This window comes from Sorex fumeus, unplaced genomic scaffold (genome assembly GCF_029834395.1).
Source record: "Sorex fumeus unplaced genomic scaffold, SorFum_2.1 ptg000025l, whole genome shotgun sequence".
Classification (NCBI taxonomy): Eukaryota; Metazoa; Chordata; class Mammalia; order Eulipotyphla; family Soricidae; genus Sorex; species Sorex fumeus.
Genome location: NW_026606082.1, coordinates 2,331,929 through 2,352,500, shown reverse-complemented (window position 1 = coordinate 2,352,500; position 20,572 = coordinate 2,331,929). Strand labels below are relative to the sequence as shown.

Here is a 20,572-nt window from a genome sequence, read left to right as displayed (position 1 = left end):
GTCCCCCGAGCACCGCCAGGGGTGATTCCTGAGCGCAGAGCCAGGAGGAAGCCCTGAGCATCGGCTGGGTGTGACCCAAAAAGCAAAAAGAAAAAACAATTTTAAAGAAAGAGAGCTAGGGCCGGAGAGATAGCACAGAGAGTAAGGTGATTACCTTGCATGGGGTCAACCCTGGCTCAATCCCTGACAGCCCGTGGTCCCCTGAACACCACCAGGAGTGATTCCGAAAGCACAGAGCCAGGATTGAGCATAGGTGGGCAGGCCGCCCCCCTCCCCCCACCAACACACACACACACACACACACACACACACACACACACACACTCACGAAGTTGCAGTATCTTTTACACTGCAACGGAGGCCCCAAACCATCTCGTCTCACTCCCAGCCCTGCACCTGCGACCTCCTGGCGGGCTGCAGGATTTGCAGCTCTGCCCCCGGCTCATGCTAGCTATTTTACTGAGTTTTCGGAGATGGCGCCACCGCCACCCCCAGCATCACGGTCCTGGGAACCGGCGTGTACCAGGCGCCAGGGACAGCCTCGGCTCCTCCCCAACCCTGAAATAGCGTCTGGGGCGCTGAGCACGGGACCTGTGTCACAGATGGAGGAACAGCAGCCGGGGAGGTGGGGGCGGCAGGCTGGTACCCGGCAGGGGGCACCTGTGACCACCCCCTCGAGGGGACGGGAGGACAAGCGTCAGGCAGGCAGGCTCGCTCCAGCCAGCCCGGCTTCCTTCCACCAGGCGTGGAGGGGCGCCAAGCAAAAGAGCCCTAGAGCCAGGCTGCCGGCTGGCGCGGCCGGTCCCTCCCCGCTCCCTTTAAGGTACAATGTGGTCTGCGAGAGCAACTATAAAAAGCCGGGCTCCCTGAAATAAAAAAGCCCAGCTCCCTGGAAAACTGGGGCAGCGTGAGCTGAGCGCCTGGGGCAGCGTGAGCTGAGGCGCGGGCCCCCTCCCCCGGGGGAAGGGGGGGCGGCTTCCGCAGATGCTGCTTCGGTTCTCTCCAGGAAACGCTGGGGATGTGGCCTCAAGCAAGGGAAGGAAGTCCCCTCCTTAGGTAAGGCATTAGGTAAGGGATCCCCCAGCCCCAGCCCCCGAATGCCAGGGGAGGCAGGTTTGGGGCCCCAGAAAGCAGCACCAGTCTGAGGAGAGGCCCAGAGACCCCCGCGGGTGCCCTTCCAGAAAGGAGAATGTTGACGGGCCAGTGAACCAACTCCCCCATCTGAGTTCTGTAAAGGGCCTGCGGCCGCCCTCTGCGTCCCCACAGGCAAGAGAATGACGGTGTCCCAGGGATCTCAAAGCCCGCACGATGCCACTGTGTTTCGCCCCCAAACTCGGACCCAGACACGCAACCCTCCCAATGTGGGGCTGGAGCCGAGAGAAAAGCAGGGAGGGCGTTTGCCTTGCATGCGGCCGTCCCGGGTTCGATTCCAGCATCCCATATGGTCCCCTGAGCACCGCCAGGAGTAATTTCTGAGTGCAGAGCCAGGAGGAACCCCTGTGCATCGCCGGGTGTGACCCAAAAAGCAAAAAGAAAAGAAAAAAAGAGTCTCAATGTTCCACCCACGTGGACGGGCAAGGGTACCCCAGGGGGGCTTGGGAAGTATCGCTCGGGATCCGGAAAAACAGAATATAGATATTTTGCACAAACATCTCAAGAAATTGACATTTTCTTTTTTTTAGTATCTGGGGGGGCTCCAGACGATCAAGGATCAGGGACGCTGTCTCATTTGCCAAGGCGTCAAAAATCAGATGGGCTGGTCACGTAATGAGATTTTAAGACGACCCCGCTGGACTAGAGCTGTTATCGACTGGATTCCACGGGATGTCAAAAGACCGCATGGCCGCCCGCCTACCAGATGGTCAGACTTCTCCATCAAGATCATGAACAATCGGTTTGAGGCTCTTCATGTTCCTAGAGCAGACAGACGCCATTGGGCTACACTAGCACGCGACGGGGACAAATGGAGACGTTACTGGCGCCCGCTCGAGCAAATCGCCCGATTAGCGGGAAGTCAAGTGATCAAGTGATCTGGGGGGGCTCCCCTGCAGCATTTTCCACCGAGGCCATGGTGCCAAGTTCACACCCCCCACCCCAACAGTGCCCAGAGTGCCCTGGTTTCTCCATATCCCTCCTCCCTGTTTCTTCCACTTCGGCCCGAGGGATGAGTGACGTTTGTGATGCTGAGTTGTGCTTCTCTGCCGATAGGTGACGCGGCAATCCAGATAAGACAAGTCCCAAAGTTCTCAGGCGCCGAGGCGCCCACCACAGCCTGGCCCCCCTCAGCCCAGGACGGTCCCGAGCCCCCTTTCACCGAGAGCAGGCACCCAACGAGGGAGCCCCTAACCCCCATCCCTGATCACTGCATGCACCGGTTCCAGGCTGGGCCCTGCCCACCAGGCAGCCCTACCCCCAGGAGCAGCCGTCCTGTCCAGGACCGGACTGAGACCCTCACACTCGGGTCAGAGGCAAACCCCAACTACAGCATGATGTTCCCCGAGGAGACTTCAGGGGTCCACTCCCCGCTGGGCTCTGACCCGGGCTGGGTTGCATGCACAACTCCATCCAGAGCCCTCACAGTTCCCGCTGACCCCACCTGGGGCTGGCCAGGCCCGGGGCTCGCCTGTCTCTGGGCCCGGCTGCCCCGAGGAGGCCCAACCAGAAGGCTGCAGCCAAACCCAACTTCCAGCGCACGGGTGCCGTCCAGCCTGGAGAGAACCCCACGGACCCCGGGTGAGACCAGTGCGGCCTCCTCCTGCCGAGTCCTGAGGCATCTCACGGCTGCTCTCGGCCACAGGAGGCCCCGTGCACCAAGCAGGTCCCTGGCAAAGGGCAGGCGTCAGGGGCTGGAGCGACAGCACATTTGGGGAGGGGTTTTGCCTGGCACAGCCGACAGGGTTTGATCCCCGGCATCCCATAGTGTCCCCCGAGCCCCACCAGGAGTGATTCCTGAGTTCAGAGTCAGGAAAAAGCCCTGAGTACCGCCGGGTGTGGCCCCCACACAAACAAACACAAAGTGGGGGCAGGATTAGAGAAGAGAGGTGAGCTCTGGTCAAACCCTCAGCGAACAGTCTCAGGCCCAGCTGGGGTCAGAGTCCAGGGACTGTTCCTGAGTGGGGACAGGTCAAGGGACCAGGTCAAAAATACGAATGAGGAAAAATAAATAAAATAAAATATATCAGGGCTGGAGCGATAGCACAGCGCTAGGGCATTTGCCTTGCACGCAGCCAACATGGCCGACCAGGGTTCGATTCCCAGCATCCCTTCTGGTCCCCCGAGCACCGCCAGGAGTGATTCCTGAGTGCATGAGCCAGGAGTAACCCCTGAGCATTGCCGGGTGTGACCCAAAAAGCAAAAAATAAATAAATAAATAAAATATACCAATTCTGTAAAAAAAAGAAAAAAGACAAATAAGGGGCTGGGGACCTAGTTTAGTGGAGAGGGCATTTGCCCTGCATGGGGTTCACCAGGTTCAAGCCCTGGCACCCCTTATGGTTCCTGGATCCTGCCAGGAAGGACCCCTGAGTGCAGAGCCAGGAGTAAGCCCTGAGCATCATCAGGTCTGGTCCCCAAACCAACAAACACAAAAGCAAGAACAGGGGATGCCAAGAGCGGGGCACTGGGGGCTTCTCTTTGCACGATATGAGAGTGAAGGGACTCAGGGCCTTCAAGGGTTAAGAGGGGGTTTGGAGCGATAGCACAGTGGGTAGGGCATTTGCCAACCCGGGTTCGATCCCCAGCATCCCACAGGGTCCCCCGAGCACCGCCAGGAGTGATTCCTGAGTGCAGAGCCAGGAGGGACCCCTGAGCATTGCCGGGTGTGGCCCAGAAAGATTAAAAAAAAAAAAGGTCAAGAGGAAAATCAGGAGCTTGTGTGCGTGGAGGGCAGGAGGTCTGGGTCCCGCCTGGGCCCCACCCTGCTCCCTGGCACCAGGGCGAGTGACCCGCGAGCACAGGGCTGGGAGGGGCCCCGAGCACTGTCAGGTGTGGCCCCAAACAAGCACAAGCAGTGGCGTTGCCAAAGGCGCCCACACTCCAACCCCAGGCGCCTGGGCGAGGAGCTGCCGGGCCTCCCTCCGGGCGCTCAGCACGGGATTGAAGGCCCCAGCCAGGGAGAGCCCGAGTGAAGACCCGGCCTCACTGCTGCCTCAGAGCGGGCCATGCGGTCCTCAGCACCCGGCATCTCCCCCTACAGGGGCCCTCCTCTGCCACACAAGCCGGCCCAGGGTGCCCCTGAGTGCGAGGCACCCTCCTGCAGACCCGGCGCACCGGGCCTTCTGCATGGGGAGGGTCACTCTTGGCCCCACACTGGAAACCAGGCTCAGGTCCACCTTCAGGAGGTGCTGGTTCAGGGTGTCAGAGTACAAGGAGGGAGAGTGAGAAAGGGAGAGAGGGAGGGAGGGAAAGAGAGAGGGGAGAGCGAGTGAGAGGAAAGGAGGGGGGGGAGAGAGGGAGGGAGGGAGAGAGAGGGAGAGAGGAAGGAAGGGAGGAAGAGAGACAGAGAGGGGGAAGGAGGGAGGGAGGGAGGGAGGGAGAGAGATGGAGAGAGGAAGGAAGGGAGGAAGAGAGACAGAGGGGGGAGGGAGGGAGGGGGGAGGAGGGGGTAGGGAGGGAGGGAGGGAGGGAGAGAGAGGGAGAGAGGAAGGAAGGGAGGAAGAGAGACAGAGGGGGGAGGGAGGGAGGGAGGGAGGGAGGCGGCTATGAGAAGGCGACAGACTCCCTGTGTGAACAGGCCGAGATTCCCAGATATCTCCTTGCTGTGATAAGAGGGAAAGTCAGAAGAGGGCCTGGAATTAGACCCGACCTGTGCTTTATTTTCATTTTCATCCCGGGTGCAGGTGTTGGGTCACACCCAGCAGTGCTCAAGGTCCTACCTCAGGCTCTGCCCTCGGGATCACTCCCGAGGTGTCTGGGGGCCGGGCCCCATGCAGGGGGAGGGCCTGGGGGTCAAGCCCGGGTCGGCCTTACCGGCTGCACTCTCGGCCCTCCAGCCCGCCCCACCCCCAGCACCACTCAGTGTTTTCCAACAGGTGTTTCTGGGCCAGGGAGCAGAAGGGGCCCCGGAACAGACTGCCGGCCCTAACAGCCAAGGGGTCCTCGGAGCCCCGGGGGGACTGACCCTGAGCACCACGGGGTGTGGCCAAAACAGCCACCAGAGGACGACAGGGGTTGTTCAACGCCTGCTGGCTGGAGCGCCTTCTCTATCTCGGTCTGTCTCTCTGTCTCTCCATCTCTGTGTCTCTGTCTCTGTCTCTCCCTCTCTATCTCTCCCTCTTTTACTTTCTCCCTTCCTCCCTCCCTCTCTTTTCTCTCTGTCTTTCTCGGTCTTTGTCTCTGTCTCTCCCTGTCTGTCTTATTTGTCTGTCTCTGTCTCTATCTCCCTCTCTGTCTCTCTGTCTGTCTCTCTCTGTCTCTGTCTCTCTCTCTCTCCCCCCCCCCCCCTTGCCCAGCTGAGCGGAACATTCTCCCAGCCTCCCTGCAGCAAGCCTCGGGCTTCCCCTAAAATAGCGCCACCGAGCAGGGCGGGGAGGCTGGGTCCCTGAGGGTGGCCGTTCTGTGTCTGGGCGGCACTGGGGCTCCGTGCGGCGCCTCCATCCCTCTGAGGCCCGCCCGACGCGAGGGAAACAGGAGCAGCGGCTCCCAGGACAGCCCTTGGGGACTTCCTGTCCACCTGCTCAGACCGGAGCAACAGGAAAAGTCTGCAGCGGGCTGGACGGGTGAGCTGAGCGGGCGTGCGGCCCCCTTGACTGTCCCTGCCCGGGACACGCCCTCCCACCCTCCCTCCTGCCACGGCACCTGCCAGGCCCCGCACTAGGGCGCAGGAAGAAGAAACAAAACGTCAGAACAAAACTCTGCCCTCCCCAGAGCTTCCCCACCTACTCGGTTCAGTTTCCTGAGCACCTACTGTGTGCCAGGGCCAGTTCGAGAAACCGGGCAGATGACACCAGACGCCCGCCCGCCCTTGAGAAACAGCTTCCTTGTCAGGGGCTGGAGGCAGGACGGGGGTCAAGCCACTAGCCTCAGAGGCTGGCTCTCTCCCCAGCACTAGCCAGGAGTGATCTGTGAGCACAGAGACAGGAGTCAGCCCTGAGCACTGCGGACTGGGCCCCAGAACACCAAAAGAAAAGAAGGGTCAATCACAAGAAGTCGCTCTTCATGGGCTCATTTGCCCGTTTATCGTGTAATGTGGCCTTGAGCTGGGGGCGGGGGCGGAAGGGGGTCGGCCCGGAACAGGGTCCCCAGGGAACGAGACGTTTCCTGTTCCCCTTCCCAGTGGACGCCATGGGGACAGTGATGAGGGGGCCACATGATGTCACCCCACCTGATGTCGGCTCAGCCCTGAACAAGGCACTTTGGGGGGCTATGAAGGGGCACATCCAGCTGTGCTCAGGCTGACTCCAGGCTCTGTGCTCAGGACTCGGGGGGCCGTATGGGGGGCCTCAGCCCCCGGCCCCACAACCATCCACCGCGTGGATGGCACAGAAATAGGCCGGCACTGGGGCCACGAGACAGGGTGGTGGGTGCGATGCCTGGGCACTGTGGCAGGTGCTCTGGACGCCCCCCTCCCCCATCACCATGGGTTCATTTCTTGTTTTGGGGTCACACCTGAGGGTTTCCTCCTGGCTCTGCACTCAGGGATCACTCCTGGTGGTGCTCAGGGGGACCCTCTGAGGTGCCGGGGATCGAACCTGGGTTGGCCGCGTGCACAGCAAACGCCCTCCCCACTGTCCTAATGGCTCTGCCCTCATCGGTTCATTTCTTTATTCCCTTGGCCCAAGACGTGCCCAAGAGAAAATGTTTTTGTTTTGCCTTATGGGTCACGCCTGGTGGTGATGTTTAGGGGTTCCTCCTGGCTCTGCTCTCAGGAATCACTCCTGGCGGTGCTCGGAGGATCCGATGGGATGCCGGGGATCGAACCTGGGTCTGCCGTGTGCAGGGCAAATGCCCTCCCCGCTGTGCTATGGCTCCAGCCCCAGAGCGAGTTCCTGAAGAGCCGATGTTCGTCCACCCTGACAGTCTAGTGCCCAAGTCCTCCACGTAGGCCCCTGGGGAGACAGAGCCTCGAGCCTGAAGACACGGATGCAGCGCACGCAGCCACCTCAGCCCCCGGCGGCGTAGGCGACCAGGGCCCAGTTCCTCGGTCCCCATTGGGACCAGGAGCTCCCCACCACCACCCTCGAAGTTCCCTCCAAAGCTCCGGTCGAGAATGCACCAGGTCCCAAAAAGAACCGAGATCACCAGGAAGTCCCAGATGGGGTAGGTGCCGCATCCCGCCCCCTCCAGAGGGAACCCCGGCGACCATGAGCCTCTACAAGCATGGCTCGCTTATGCGGGAACCAGGACTCTTACTCCAAACCACGCGGCTGCTTATGCGGCCAAGTGACATCTTATATATAAAGTGGTCAATGGAAAGTAAATTCTCCAACGTTTTTCCCTGAAAATCAGGCTTAACTCTTTTACAAACCACAACACTGATTAGGAAAGAGAGAACAAAAGGGAATGCCCTGCCACAGAGGCAGGGTGGGATGGGGATGGAATGGGGGGTGGGAGGGTTACTGGGATCCGTGGTGGTGGGAAATGGGCACTGGTGGAGGGGTGGGTATTACAAATAAATAAATTTTTTAAAAAAAAGCCCCAATCGAGGCAGGCAGCCGACAGCTCAGCAGCGCCTTCCTTGATGGGCCGGCACACAGGAAGAGAGAAACTGCCCGAAATAAACACCCAGGGGAAGACATGGTGAGAGAGGAGGGGATGAATCAGACATCTAAGTGAGAATTTTCAAGAACTCCAGGAATATTCTAAGTTTAGAGGAGGAAGAAAGGGGGGGAAAAGGAAAAACAAAACAAAACTCAGCTCCCCCCTCCCCCTGCCCCCTGTTACCGATGGGGCCTCGCTCTCGGCCCCAAGCCGTGGCCACACACACTCCGGGGCCAGCTCGGGGCTCGCGGCCTGGAACCCGGCCGCCCTGCGGCCCCGCGTGCTGCAGGGGCTGACCTGAGCTCACGTGGCAGGCCGCACATTGTTCCCGAGACGGGACTGAGGTCAGGCCTGGGGACGGACGAAGAAAGCCAGGACAAAGGCCGCTTTCACGGGCCGGGCGGCTCTCCACAGCACCGGCACCGCCAAGTGGGCACCGCCGCCCTGCCCCCTCCAGCCTCCCCGGCTCAAACCCAGGCGGCCAACGGGCCAGCAGAGCCCAGGCCGGGTGGGCCCGGCAGCCCTGCAGTCTTGCAATGCTCTCTCTCCACGACCCCCCCTCCCAGGGCCAAGGCTGTTTCCATCCGTATGTAAAACAAGGGGCAGAGACGGGTCTGGGGCAGGTGGGCACCGGCCTTGTACGCCGCAGACCTGGGCTGGTCCCCAGCACCCCTCCCAGCACTGCCAGGTGTGGTCCAGGAGCACAGAGACAGGAGTCAGCACTGCCGGGTGTGACCCCCCAAACCAAACCAGAACAAACAGAACAACAAGGATGGGGCTGAGCGGAGAGAAACGAGGAGGAAACTCCAGGGCAAGGGCACAGAATATGGAAAAGATAAAGCAAAGGGAGCCGGGACTCAGGGTCACTCCCAAACATCCTCACACCCAGGCAAGGTGTGCTGGAACCGAGCCCGGCAACCCTGAGACCAGGCTGAGTGATCCCCCATGAAACGGAGTGACCTCCCGGATGCCTGGCTTCTCCAGGTGTGAGATGGGGGGGCCCGGGCCCTCTCTGTGAGGATAAGATGAAGCGAGATCAAACTTTCCGTGCAGAAAAAAAAAAAAGGGGGTGGGGGGCTGGAGCGATAGCTTAGTGGGTAGGGCATTTGCCTTGCACACGGTCGACCCGGGTTCGATTCCCAGAATCGCATCTGGTCCCCTGAGCACCGCCAGGAGTAACTCCTGAGTGCAGAGACAGGAGTAACCCCTGTGCGTTGGCGGGTGTGACCCAAAAAGCAAAAAAAAAAAAAAAGAATTTTTTTCGTGCAGGCCAGAGAGACGGAGGCTGGAGCACTGCTTTTCCAGCAGGAGGCAAGGTTCGACCCCCAGCACCAAACTGTCCGCTGAGAGCCATGAACCGACAGATAGTGCACCCCCCCCCCAAAAAAAATCAGTAACAGAAACAATAAAAAGTGCTCACTCCATGCCTGGTGGCTGCGAACCACCTCCTACAGCCCCATACTTCCCCTGCTGAAGACTTCATTCCAGAACTCAGTGTAAGAAGACATTCTTGGGGCTGGAGCAATAGCACAGCAGGGAGGGCGTTTGCCTTGCACGCAGCTAACCCGGGTTCGCATCCCATATGGTGCCCCAAGCACTGCCAGGAGTGATTCCTGAGTGCAGAGCCAGGAGTTAACTCCTATGCATCGCCAGGTGTGACCCAAAAAGAAAAGGGGAAAAAAAAAGACATCCTTGATTGGTTTATTTTGGGGGGACGAACGAGTTACACCAATCTGGGCTCAGGGATCACTCCTGGAGGGCTCAAGGGACCCCACAGGATGCCAGGGATCAAACCTGGGTCGGCCGTGAGCCAGGCAAGCGTCCTCCCTGCTTGTCCCCACGAAAACAGTATTTGAGGCCTGGGCTTGAACAAGGTAATGGAGTGAAGCAATTGAACCGCCCCCCTGCTGGGGGTGGCCCCTCATCCCCTCTGACTGTGTCCTTTCAGGAAGAAGGACTCTCGGTACCCAGAGAGACCGCAGAGGCCATGCACAGCGCCAGGCCGCCTGAGGACATAGCGAGAGGCCACTGTCCCCTGGCCAGGGACAGCGGTCACAGGAGGAGCCAAACCTGAATGACCCGACCTGGGCCCTGAACTCCAGAGCCGGGAGAAAAGGACAGTTCTGGGCGCTCAGCCTCACGCCCGCTTTGGGTCTCGTGTTCGAGAAGCTGCTTGGTGATGGGCCCCAGGGTGGGCGAGAGAAGAACCTCAGCTCTGACTCCCTCCCCTCGGTGGAGAGAGGACAGTGGGTCGGGTCCTCAGCACCCCCTCGGGTCCCCCTGAGCCCTGCGATGAGGACACACTGAGCCCCTCTGGGTGTGGCCCCCAAACCAAAAAAGGACCCTGTAGGCTTCCAGGGTCCTTTAGAACTCCGGCCGCTGCAGACGGGCCAGAGTGACAGAAGGCAGGGTGGGAGAACCCACCGAGCAGCGCCCTCCCCGATCCCACCCCATGGGACAGTCATTCCCCTCCGGGGCGGACCTAGCCGGCAGTGAGAAGGTTTGCTAGAACTCGGGCGCCCTCTGGTGTCCAGACCCGGGAGTCGTCCTGCCTGGAAACCCAACCCGCCCAAAGCAGAACCAAGGGGCGCCTGGGGGTCCCACAGGGAGATGCCGGCCTGACACCCCTGTCTGGGAAGGTTGGGGGGGTGGGGCGGGAGAAGCGGAGGTGGGCGCGCCTCCTTTCCGGATGGGAGGAGTCGCCTGCAAAGTGGGCCTGGAACCCCAGCTGGTGTCCGTGCCACCCCCAGCGGTGCCCAGCGAGGGGGTCACGCTCGGGAGACCGACCGTCTGGTGCTGGGGGCATCTGAACACAGGCCTCAGACAGGGCGGACAGGTGGAGCACGTGTCCCGGTCCACGAGGTGGTCTCCCCGCCCCTGTCCTGCTCGGGACACCCCCGAATGGAAAAGCATGAGGAGGGGAAAGTCCCCGGGTGGGTCTGGAGATCCAATAGAGAAACCGAGGCCCAAGGAGGACGAGCAACAGCCTGGGGGCCACACAGCAGTGACGCCCGGGGCTCCGGCCCCCAGCAGGCCAGCCCTCAAGGCTGCTTCCCTGCGTGCCCGGGACTGGCATGTCCAACGGCCCTACGCGCCGCGCCGGAATGTCTGAAACCCACAGACGGCTCCTCTGGGACAGGGCGGGTGGCCGGTCTCCAACCCGAGTCTGGGCTGGGCCTCACCCGGGTCTGAGCAGCAGCTCACAGGGCAGCAGGGAGGGCGACCGTGCGGGGGTGAGGGCGGACTCTGTGGGCTGACAGTGGGGTGTGGGATCCATGGCCTAAAACAGGGCAGTGTGGGGGTCCCGTGGGGGTCTGTAGGGTATGGGGGGTCTGTGGGCTAACAGGGCGTCCCGTGGAGGTCTGTGGGCTAACAGGGGGCTCCCGTGGGGGTCTGCGGGTGTGGCAGTCAGCGGTCTAATGGGGGGTCCCGTGGGAGTCTGCAGGGTATGGGGGTCTGTGGGCCAACAGTGCGGCATATCGAGGTCTCTGAAATAACAGTGGGGGGGGGGTGGCTGGCAGAGGGGGCAGAGCTGTGGGAGGGGCCGTGGCCCTGTGGAGGCTGGAAACCACCAGAGTGAGGAACCCAGGGCCAGGGGCTGTCCCGGGGGCAGAAGCAGCAACAGCCCCTAGAGAGGCAGTTGCAGTTCTCAGGGAGCACCAGGCAGAGGAGCCACTGTGGCGGGCGTGTGAGTGACACCCTGGGACTCTGGGACCCTTGCAGCCTTTCCGTTGCGTGGCTGTCAGGTCCCATCACCCCGTGGCCTCACCGCCAGCCCCTCTCCCCACACCGTGGTTCTGGCCTCTGCACACTCGGACCTCAGGGCCTTTGCACCTGCTGCCCCTCTCCCCCTAGCTCCTGGCCTACTCCTGCCTCTTCCCAAGGTTTGTGCCCAAGTCACCTCTTCCAGGTGAGCCCTTCCCTGCTCCCTTCCTCATCTTCTGTCCTGGTCTCAGCTGTCATGGGCTGTGGCCACGACCCCTCACTAGAAAGCTGGTGCTGAGCGGAGACTTCACCCGCCCGCTCCCCAGAGTGTCCCCACGCGGGGCTGACCTGTGTCTAAGTGAACTGTACAGAGGCCCTGAGGTGAGGCCTTGGCAGCTGTGGCTGACCCAGGGTCCATCTGCAACCAGCTAGGCCAGGCCTTCCCGAGGTCTCGAACCCTCAGCCCCCGGGCGGGTGGAACAAGGGCCTTGCTGGGAGAGAAGTGTCAGGAGGGTGGGCCAGGGCCAGGGTGGGGCTGGGACCGGGTCCCTGCAAGCTGGAGCCCCCCGGCCCGTCCACACCAGGCCCCCCACTCAGCACAGACACAGCTGGACGCTGGCCAGCCCTGCGGGACCTTAGCGGTGAGCTCCAGGGCACAGGAGCGACTGGACCCTGCAGGGTTGGTGCACTGGGCAGGGCCCAGGCCCCCCTGCCCCAGAGGTGATGGGTCTCCCCCTCCCACTCCCCGTCCGCCTAGGGGGTCTGTGGCACCAAGCTGGGCCACCAGGGACACCCCTCTGAGTTCGTTCATTTGTTTGGGGGCCACACTCAGAGATGCTCAGGGCTGACTTGGGGTTCTGTGCTCAGGGATCACTCCTGGCAGGCTCAGGGGACCCTAGGGGGTTCGGGGGGTCGAACCCATTAGGACACTCGCAAGGCAAGAGCTCTGCCCGCTGTCCTAGGTCTCTGGCCCGGGGGTTTCTGACCGGAGCCCTGCCCTCGCTGGTGGTCCTGGTCACGTGACACCTCTAAGATAGGCCCCTGGCTCCAGTTCTTCTTTTTTTTTTTTTTTTTAATTTATTGAATCACCGTGAGATAGTTACAAGCTTTCATGTTTGGGTTACAGTCACACAATGATCCAACACCCATCCCTCCACCAGTGCACATTCCCCACCACCAATATCCCGGGTATACCCCCCTTTCCCACCCTCCCCCTGCCTCCATGGCAGACATGATTCCCCATAATCTATCACTAACTTGGGGCGTTATGGTTTGCAATACAGACACCGAGAGGCTGTCACGTTTGGTCCTTTATCTACTTTCTGCACGCATCGCCCATCCCGACCATCTTTTTCTCAGTGATCCCTTCTCTATTCCAGCTGCCTTCTCCCCTCCGCTCATGAGACAGGGTCCCAGTGACTCCCGTTCTCAGAGGGACCCATGTGAGCGCAGGGGGCAAAAGCCACACAGAGCGTTCACTCTCTTTCTGGAGGAGGAAAGAGCCGAACGACCGCCTTGTGAGATTTTTCCATGCAGGCAGAATTTCTTTTTGAAAAACAAAAATCTGGTCACGAGTAGAACATGGGGGAGACGGAACGTTCCGACCACAACGGAAAACAGCGTGGTTTTCCTGGCGTTCCACAGAGCCGGGGCCACGGAGCCTCGGGGGCTGGAAAGAGGCGCCGGAGGGGACCCGCCCAGGGCTCGGCCGCCAGCGCAGCCCACCGGCTCTGGTCCTCTTCCGGAAGAGCTGCTGGGAGTGGCAGCCCCCTTCGCTGGGGGTGACACGGCGGGGAGGAAAGTGACCCCCCCCCCACATCAGGCTCCCTGGGACCCCAGGAAGGTTGGAGAAGTTCCTGGGAACGACTGATGGGGGGTGAGGGCCTTCCACCCATCACAGACTCTACAGGAGGGGTCAGACGCCCCCTCCCCACGGAGAACGGAGGTATGCATGCCTGCCGGGTGCCAGCCTGTGCCAAGGAGCCCAACGCCCCTGTCTTAGCTGATCCTGGCACCCCCACCAACAGATGGGGAGGCTGAGGCTCAGAGCGTGACGGGACTTGATCTCGGCAGGGCCAGGGCACAAGGTCAGGAGCTGAGGAACTCCCCCCTCACCTTCTCTCTCCCTCCCTCCATTCCTCCATCCCTTCTTCCCTCTCTCTCTCTCTCTCTCTCTCTCTCTCTCTCCTCCCCCTCCATCTCTCTTCCCTGCCTTTCTATACCAACGCTCTTAGGTACTGTCCACCCTGCAAAGCCCGAGGGGCACAAGGAGCTTCCCTTGTCAACCCTGCAGGCCTCAGTTTCCCCGTCTGACAAAGCAGAGGATGCGGCCCGGTGCAGTGGCGGGGAGGACTAGGAGGGAAACCCGGGGCCCCAGTCAGGGCTCTGGTCCAGCCAGGAGAGGCCCGCGGGTGAGAGCCCAAACCCTCTGGCCTCAGTGTCCCCAGCCGCACAGAGGGACGACAATGAGCTCCACCCACAGGGCACCACGAGGACGGGTCGGGCACTCCTGAGAGGCCCAGAGAGCAACACATGCTCAGGAGGAACGTGGAGTCATCCCCTCCCTCCTCCCCCCCATCATCTCTTCACTCATGCTCCTCCCCAGCACCTGCACCCACAGCACCATGGCGGAGAGCAGCCAGTGTCAGCTCCCAGCAAGGCCGCAGCCCTGGACCAGCTGGCCGGCTTATCTCCCCCACAAAGGAGATTAAGTAACTCCCAGACCAGCCCGGGCAGCAGCGCGCGAACCATCTCGGGGGCAACTGAGACTGAGGATTGGAAACGGAAACTTCGTCCCCTCCCCCACGACCCCCTGGCATCACTGGGTCAGCAGCTGAGTCCCCCCTACCCCACTCCCCCAGACCCCCCCCCAGAACTACAGCACTGTGTGGGAACGGGCCACAGGTGACCAGCACAAGCCGCGCCCTCCTGCCAGCAGACGACAAGGTCGCGAACTCCCGCGTGGAAGGAGTCACATCGGGGAGCCACATGAGAAGGTGCCACCGAGAAGGCCTCCCCGACATGCCGGGCGCTCCAGGGCAGCCCCAGGAGCCGCCCGCCCGGGTGCCTGCGCCCACGTGGGGGGCCGAGAAGCAGGCGGCAGGCTGGCGTCTGGAACCCGGGGCAGGTGGCAGGCGGGTGGCCCTGGGCGTGGGCGCCCATTCACCTGCGTAAAGCAGAGCCACAGCGGGAGGCAGGAGGTGGGGGCAGGACTCTGTGCTGCGGGACTGGTGCTCTCTGCAGGGAGCCCACTTGGGTCAGGCTGGGAGGCGGTTAGGGACCCCGGGCATCAGGAATTGGCGTCCTCTCCGCCCTCCTCCACCCTGTTTGCGCCAAGCCCAGGCTGTCCAGAGGCCGCTGAGGATGCCTGGACAGGGGCCACTGAGCCACGGTGTGGTGGAGACGACTTCCTGCTGTGGCAGGGGCGGGAGGGCACTTTCCCCCCTGATGGGAACTTCCTGGGAAAGAGGAAGAGCCCCTGGTAGCTGCGGAGGCTTCTAGAAAGAAGTCTACAAAGAAGTGAGGGGGTCCCCAGGGACAGTCTCACCACGCAGAGGAAGGGGCGTGGCCTGGGGAGAAACCGGAAGTCTGGAGGGGGCAGGGCTGATAGGCTTGCTTTGCTGGCGGCCGACCTGGGTTCGATCCCCGGCATCCCACAGGGTGCCCCGAGCCCTCCAGGAGTGATGCCTGAGCACAGGCAGAGCCAGGAGTAAGCCCTGAGCACTGCCAGGTGAGGCTCCCAAACAAAACAAAAAGAAGAATCTAGATCGAGGTGATGAGCCCCCACCCAACCCTCCCCCCTCCTGCCCCAACTCCTTGGCATCTAGTCCTAAGTCCATGGACTCACCCCGTTCCCGGCTCCCCTGCGAATTCCACAAGCCAAGAGCATTCCGAGGTTTTGAGTAACCTTCCAGGCTGGAGGGAATCAGGCCCCCTGTGAGCTATCGGTGGCTGGGAGGGGCGGAAGCATGGGGGGGCGGGGGGGAACTTGCAAAGTCAGCAGCAAACCCACGTGACCCTTGTGACTCTGGGGTCTGGTGGCCCATGGGGGTGACCGAGCAGGGAGTTCTCTTGAGGGCTGGAGCGACTGTACAGCGAGTAGGATGCTTGCCTGGCACGCGACTGACCCAGGTTCGATCCCCGGCGTCCCATAGGGTCCCCCGAGCACCGCCAGGAGTGATTCCTGAATGCAGAGCCAGGAGTAACCCCCGTGCATCACCGGGTGTGACCCAAAAAGCCAAAAAAAAAAAAGTATCAGATGCCATGGGCTAAAGTCATCCTACAGGACCAGTTGCCCTGCCCGCCCAATGCACGGGCACGCACACACACACACACACACACACACACGCTCACATACACGCTCACACATTCAGACTCTGGTCAGTCCGGACCACCCCCCTTCCCACCCCAGATCTGCCAGAAATCAGAGTCCCCGTAGCTCCTTCCTCAGGTCTAGTTCATTCGCCAGAAGGTGTCAAACACAGAGAAGCATTTTACCAGCTACGCAGGGGCTGCTAGAACATTCTCCACCCACGAGCCCTTCTCCCCCGAGAAACGCAATTGCCAGAAACACACCCCTCAGATTCATTAAACATGCGATTTTTAAGTGAGTGACTCTGTGTGTGTGTGTGTGTGTGTAGGGAGTGGGGGTACAGCAAGCAAACCCGGGGCCTCGTCCGTGTAAGCCATGCCATGTCCTCTCCCGGAGCCTGTCCCCAGCTCGTGAACGAATGTCTGGCCGGTGCACGTTCACTTATTTTTGTTGTTTTGGGTGACACCCTGTGATGCTCGGGGCTGACTCCTGGCTCTGCCCTCAGGAATTGCTCCTGGCGGTGCTCGGGGGATCCTACGGGCTGGTGGGCATGGAACGCGCTGGCTGCGTGCCAGGCAGAAGCCCTCTCCGCGGTGCTTCTGCTCCAGCCTGGTCAGGGCGCGTTAGGAAACCTCTGACTGTCGTCAAGCTTTTCATGATTCCTCGCGGTCCCGTTCTGTGCCCGCCCCACCTGGGGTCGGGACCCGGCGCCCAAGCACCCAGGTGCCAGGTTACCAGCTCACTGTTAGGGCTGTAAGGAAGCTGCTACCCCGGGCGGAGGTGAGCGTGAGGTGCCCAGGGAGGAAGGGGATGTGACTTCCTACCCTCTCCCTGACACCCCGTTCTGCCAGCACCCCCTGCCCCTGCCAATCCAAAAGTCCTCCCTCCACCCCTTTTTAAAAAATTTTTATTAGTGAAACACCATCAGGTACAGTTGTAGACTTACTTTTTTTTTTTTTTTTTTTTGCTTTTCAGGTCATACCTGGGGCGATGCACTGGGGTTCCTCCTGGCTCTGCACTCAGGAGTTACTCCTGGCGGTGCTCAGGGGACCACATGGGATGCCGGGGATTGAACCCGGGTCGGCCATGTGCAAGGGAAATGCCGTACCCGCTGTGCTATCACTCCTGCCCCGACTTACAAATTTTTGTGCTTGGGGTTTCAGTTATACAATGATCCAGTTCCCATCCCTCCACCAGTGCCCATTCTCCATCATTTACTTTTTTTTTTTTTAATTTTTGTTACTGAAACACCATGAGGTACGGTTGTAGATTTACAAATTTTTGTGCTTGGGTTTCAATTACACAATGATCAAACACCCATCCCTCCACCAGTGCCCATTCTCCGCCACCAGTGATCCCAGTATCCCTCCCACCCCCCACCCCCCACCCCCCACGGCCCCCTTTTTTTGATGGGGGGGGGCTCAGTCACAAGTACATCACTGGGTGATTCTCTCTGCAGGTATGGAGGGAACCGAGAATCCCACTCTCTGACCCGCCGGCTGGTTTGGGCGGACCCAAAGCTGCTCCCCCAGTAGCATAACTTCAGGTGTGGGAAACGCGACTGGCCGGGAACACCCAGTGCAGAGTGCCGGATTGGGGCAGAGACACGACCTTCTCTTCCTGTGGACCATGGTCTCTGTGGTCCAGTGACTGTACATCGCTACTACGAACCTTGGGGCCGGAGCGACGGGGCAGCGGGGAGGGTGTTGGCCTCGCCTGTGGGGGCCGAGCTGAGTTCCATCCCTGGCATCTCAGAGGGTCCTGGGCACGGCCAGAGTGATCCCTGAGTGCAGAGGCAGGAGTCAGTCCCGAGCACAGCCGGGTGTGACTCAAAGAAAAAAAAAAAAAAACCAAAAACAATTCCACCAGAAACCTTAACACTCCTATAACCATATGACCTAAATAATGATTTTCTTTTTTGAAAAAAAATGAGTATCGGGGCTAGAGCGATAGCACAGCAGGTAAGACGTTGGCCTTGCACATGGCCGACCCGGGTTCGATTCCCAGCATCCCATATGGTCCCCTGAGCACCACCAGGGGTAATTCCTGAGCGCAGAGCCAGGAGTGACCCCTGTGCCCCTGTGCATTGCCGGGTGTGACCCAAAAAGCAAAAAAAAAAAAAAAAAAATGAATATCACAACACCCCAAACACCAAGTCCAGACTCTGACATGCATCCGGGTACAGTGAGGTCACGGGAACTCTGGCAGAAACCAAAAGGCACATGTGGTTTGTGGGTAACTGATTCCAGCCCTGCCATTTCGGGGTTTGCCCAGGGTTCTGCCAGGCCTTTGCCATAAGCTGGGAGCGGCGGGCGCTGCCCTGTGTTTATAGTCCAGAAAGTCTCTATGCTAAGAGTATACCCCACTGCATCTAGTCTTACGCTTCTAACGCATTTCTTTTTTTTTTTTTGATTTCCAATCAACACATTTTTAAAAAAGAAATTAAAGCGCCGTGATTTACAATATCCCTAGTCGAGTGTTAGACACACAATATTGCAGACGATCCCAGCCCAGTCCTAACACGTGTGTTTTCATATGTTGGTGACGAGCAGAGCCGGAGAGGCTTGGAGATCCGGGCGCAGTGGGCACCCCCGTTCTCCGGGGCACCAGGGCCGCTCAGGAGGGGGGAGGCTGGAGGGCACTATTTCCCTCAAGCGGTATTTTGGGAGCTCTGGAAAATTCCCGGGGTTAGGAGGCATTTGAAGTATTTGCAGACGTTCGGCAGGGGGGAAATAATCCTCCCCAAGTCCTTTTTTGGGGGGGGAGAGAGAGAGAGAGAGAGAGAGAGAGAGAGAGAGAGAGAGAACATAGCGGCACACCGGGAATCTCCCCCAGCCTACCCTGACGAATGCCGGGCTAAGCCCCGCAACTGGGATGACACCCGCCCCCCACCCCCAGCTGCACAGGGGGAGGAAGAAACCTCACAAGAGAAGCGAGTCCCAGCACACAGCCTCCAGTCTGAGTCCCAGGAAGACGGGAAAGACACGCTGCCCCCACCTCAGCCCTCCCCACAAAGTGCTTCTGCACGAGCTCCCCGACAGCGGCCCTACTCAGGGGGAAAAGTTGGGGGGGGGGGGCTTTTTTGGCGTCTCTGTGATCCAAGGGAGAGGGGAGCAATGCGGGAGCTCCAACTTGGCCACTTCTGCTTGGCTGAGTCCAAAGAAACGCAAAAGAAGTGGCTCCTTTGCATCTCATGTGAGAGAGGATGCTCTCTGTCTCTGTCTCTGTCTCTCCTTCTCTGTCTGTCTCTGTCTCTCCTTCTCTGTCTCTCTCTGTCTCTCCTTCTCTGTCTCTGTCTCTGTCTCTCCTCTGTCTCTGTCTCTGTCTCTCCTTCTCCGTCTCTCTGTCTCTGTCTCTCTCTCACTCTGTCTCTCTCTGTCTCTGTCTCTCTGTCTCTCTGTCTCTCTCTCACACACACACACACACACACACACACGCACACGGAAAAAGGGGAGTCACTTCAGAATGGAGTAGCGGCGCCTTCGAAAACCCCCTCCCTGGCGTCCCTTGTCTTATTTCTCAGCCCTGCAGGGGAGCCAGGGGGCCTTTGGGGGTCCGAGAAGCTCCCCTACATCCTCCCCCCGGCGTCCACATCCCCAGCAGAGCTGCACCCAGACAGCCGCCCTGCAAGCCCCACTCCCGGGACCCCAGCCCCCACCCACCCACCCACCCCCGCACCGCCCCAGGCCGCAGAGAGGCCGGCTGGGAGCTCACCCAGAGGAAACGCAGCAGTTTGAGCAGGCCGGGGCAGTAGTAATACTCCATGTCTGCCGGGCTCTGGCGCCCGCTGCCTGCGCCTCCGGTTGGTTTTCCTCGGGAGGGGGCGGCTCCTCCCGGCTTGTCACTCGGAGTCAAGTTCACGCGCATGAATCATTCAGCGGCAGCTCCCGCCAGGGGCCAGCCAAGGGGGCCCGTCCTGGCCACCTCAGGCTGCTGCTGCCTTTGCAGGGGACGGCGCTCCTTGGCGAGTAAGCGCCCAGCCTGAGGCAGCTCTGGGGGTCCTGAGTGTCACCGGGGCCGGGGCTCCTCCCATGCCAGCACAGTGCTCCCCCACCCCCGACTCTGGGTCCTCCTGGGGTGTTTATGGGACTGGGACCCTCTGGGTGTCACATAGCGGGTGTGAGCTGGGGCGTGAGTGTGTGTGTGTGTTTGGGGGGTCCCCTCTTTCCACAGGAGACTCAGGGTCCTGTTAGCTTGCACAGCCCCTGCTGGCTTTACTCATTCTGACACACTTTGGGGTCTCCCGATACACAGGGGGAAACTGAGGCCCGGGGAGGGCGACAGACTCAGCCAAGTCACGCAGAGTGAGGGAAGCCAAGTCAAGGCTGAAACCCAGACCTCCTGCCCACGAGATGGGGGTCCCGTCCCTGGCGGCCACTGAGGAGGCGTGCTGGGGTAGCAGCTTCCAGAGAGCTTCCAGGAGCGCGAGAGTCACAGCCGCCCAGGGGCCGACGCCTCCCGGCAAGCCCAGGATCCCGTGGGGCGGCCCTTCCTCTCCGAGTCTGTGACCCCCCCCCTCTGCAAGATGGGGGCCGGGGACCAATCCCGCAGGCCGCCCGAGGCCAGGGCCATCTCGTCCACCCCCTGAGAAACCCAAGACCTGGTGAGTGGCCTGCCCAGGCAGGGTGGGGTGGGGTGGCCCCATCAGCCCAAACAGGGAACACGGATGGGCCAGCGACGAGCCCCTCCAGGGGAGGAGGGGGTCCTCAGGAATGACAGTGGCGGGGTCCGGGTCCTGCAGAGCCCCGGGCCCATCCCGGCCACCACCTCACCCCGTGGCCCAGCCGTGGGCAGGGCTGTGGGTGGGAAACCCACAGGAACGAGGACTGAGCCGAGCTCCACAGTGGAGGGAACCAG

The 20,572-nt window shown here is 60.8% G+C and overlaps 1 protein-coding gene across 1 annotated transcript in view; it reads right to left on the bottom strand.

Moving 5' to 3' along the window:
• Window positions 1–19,500, bottom strand: part of KIAA1671 (KIAA1671 ortholog) — a 78,979-nt gene extending 59,479 nt beyond the window's left edge. The window contains exon 1 of the mRNA XM_056114485.1: window positions 19,430–19,500. Coding sequence (XP_055970460.1) covers window positions 19,430–19,480 — 51 coding nt within the window. The 5' untranslated portion in view covers window positions 19,481–19,500. The remainder of the gene's footprint in view (window positions 1–19,429) is intronic.
• Window positions 19,501–20,572: the final 1,072 nt, after the last annotated feature.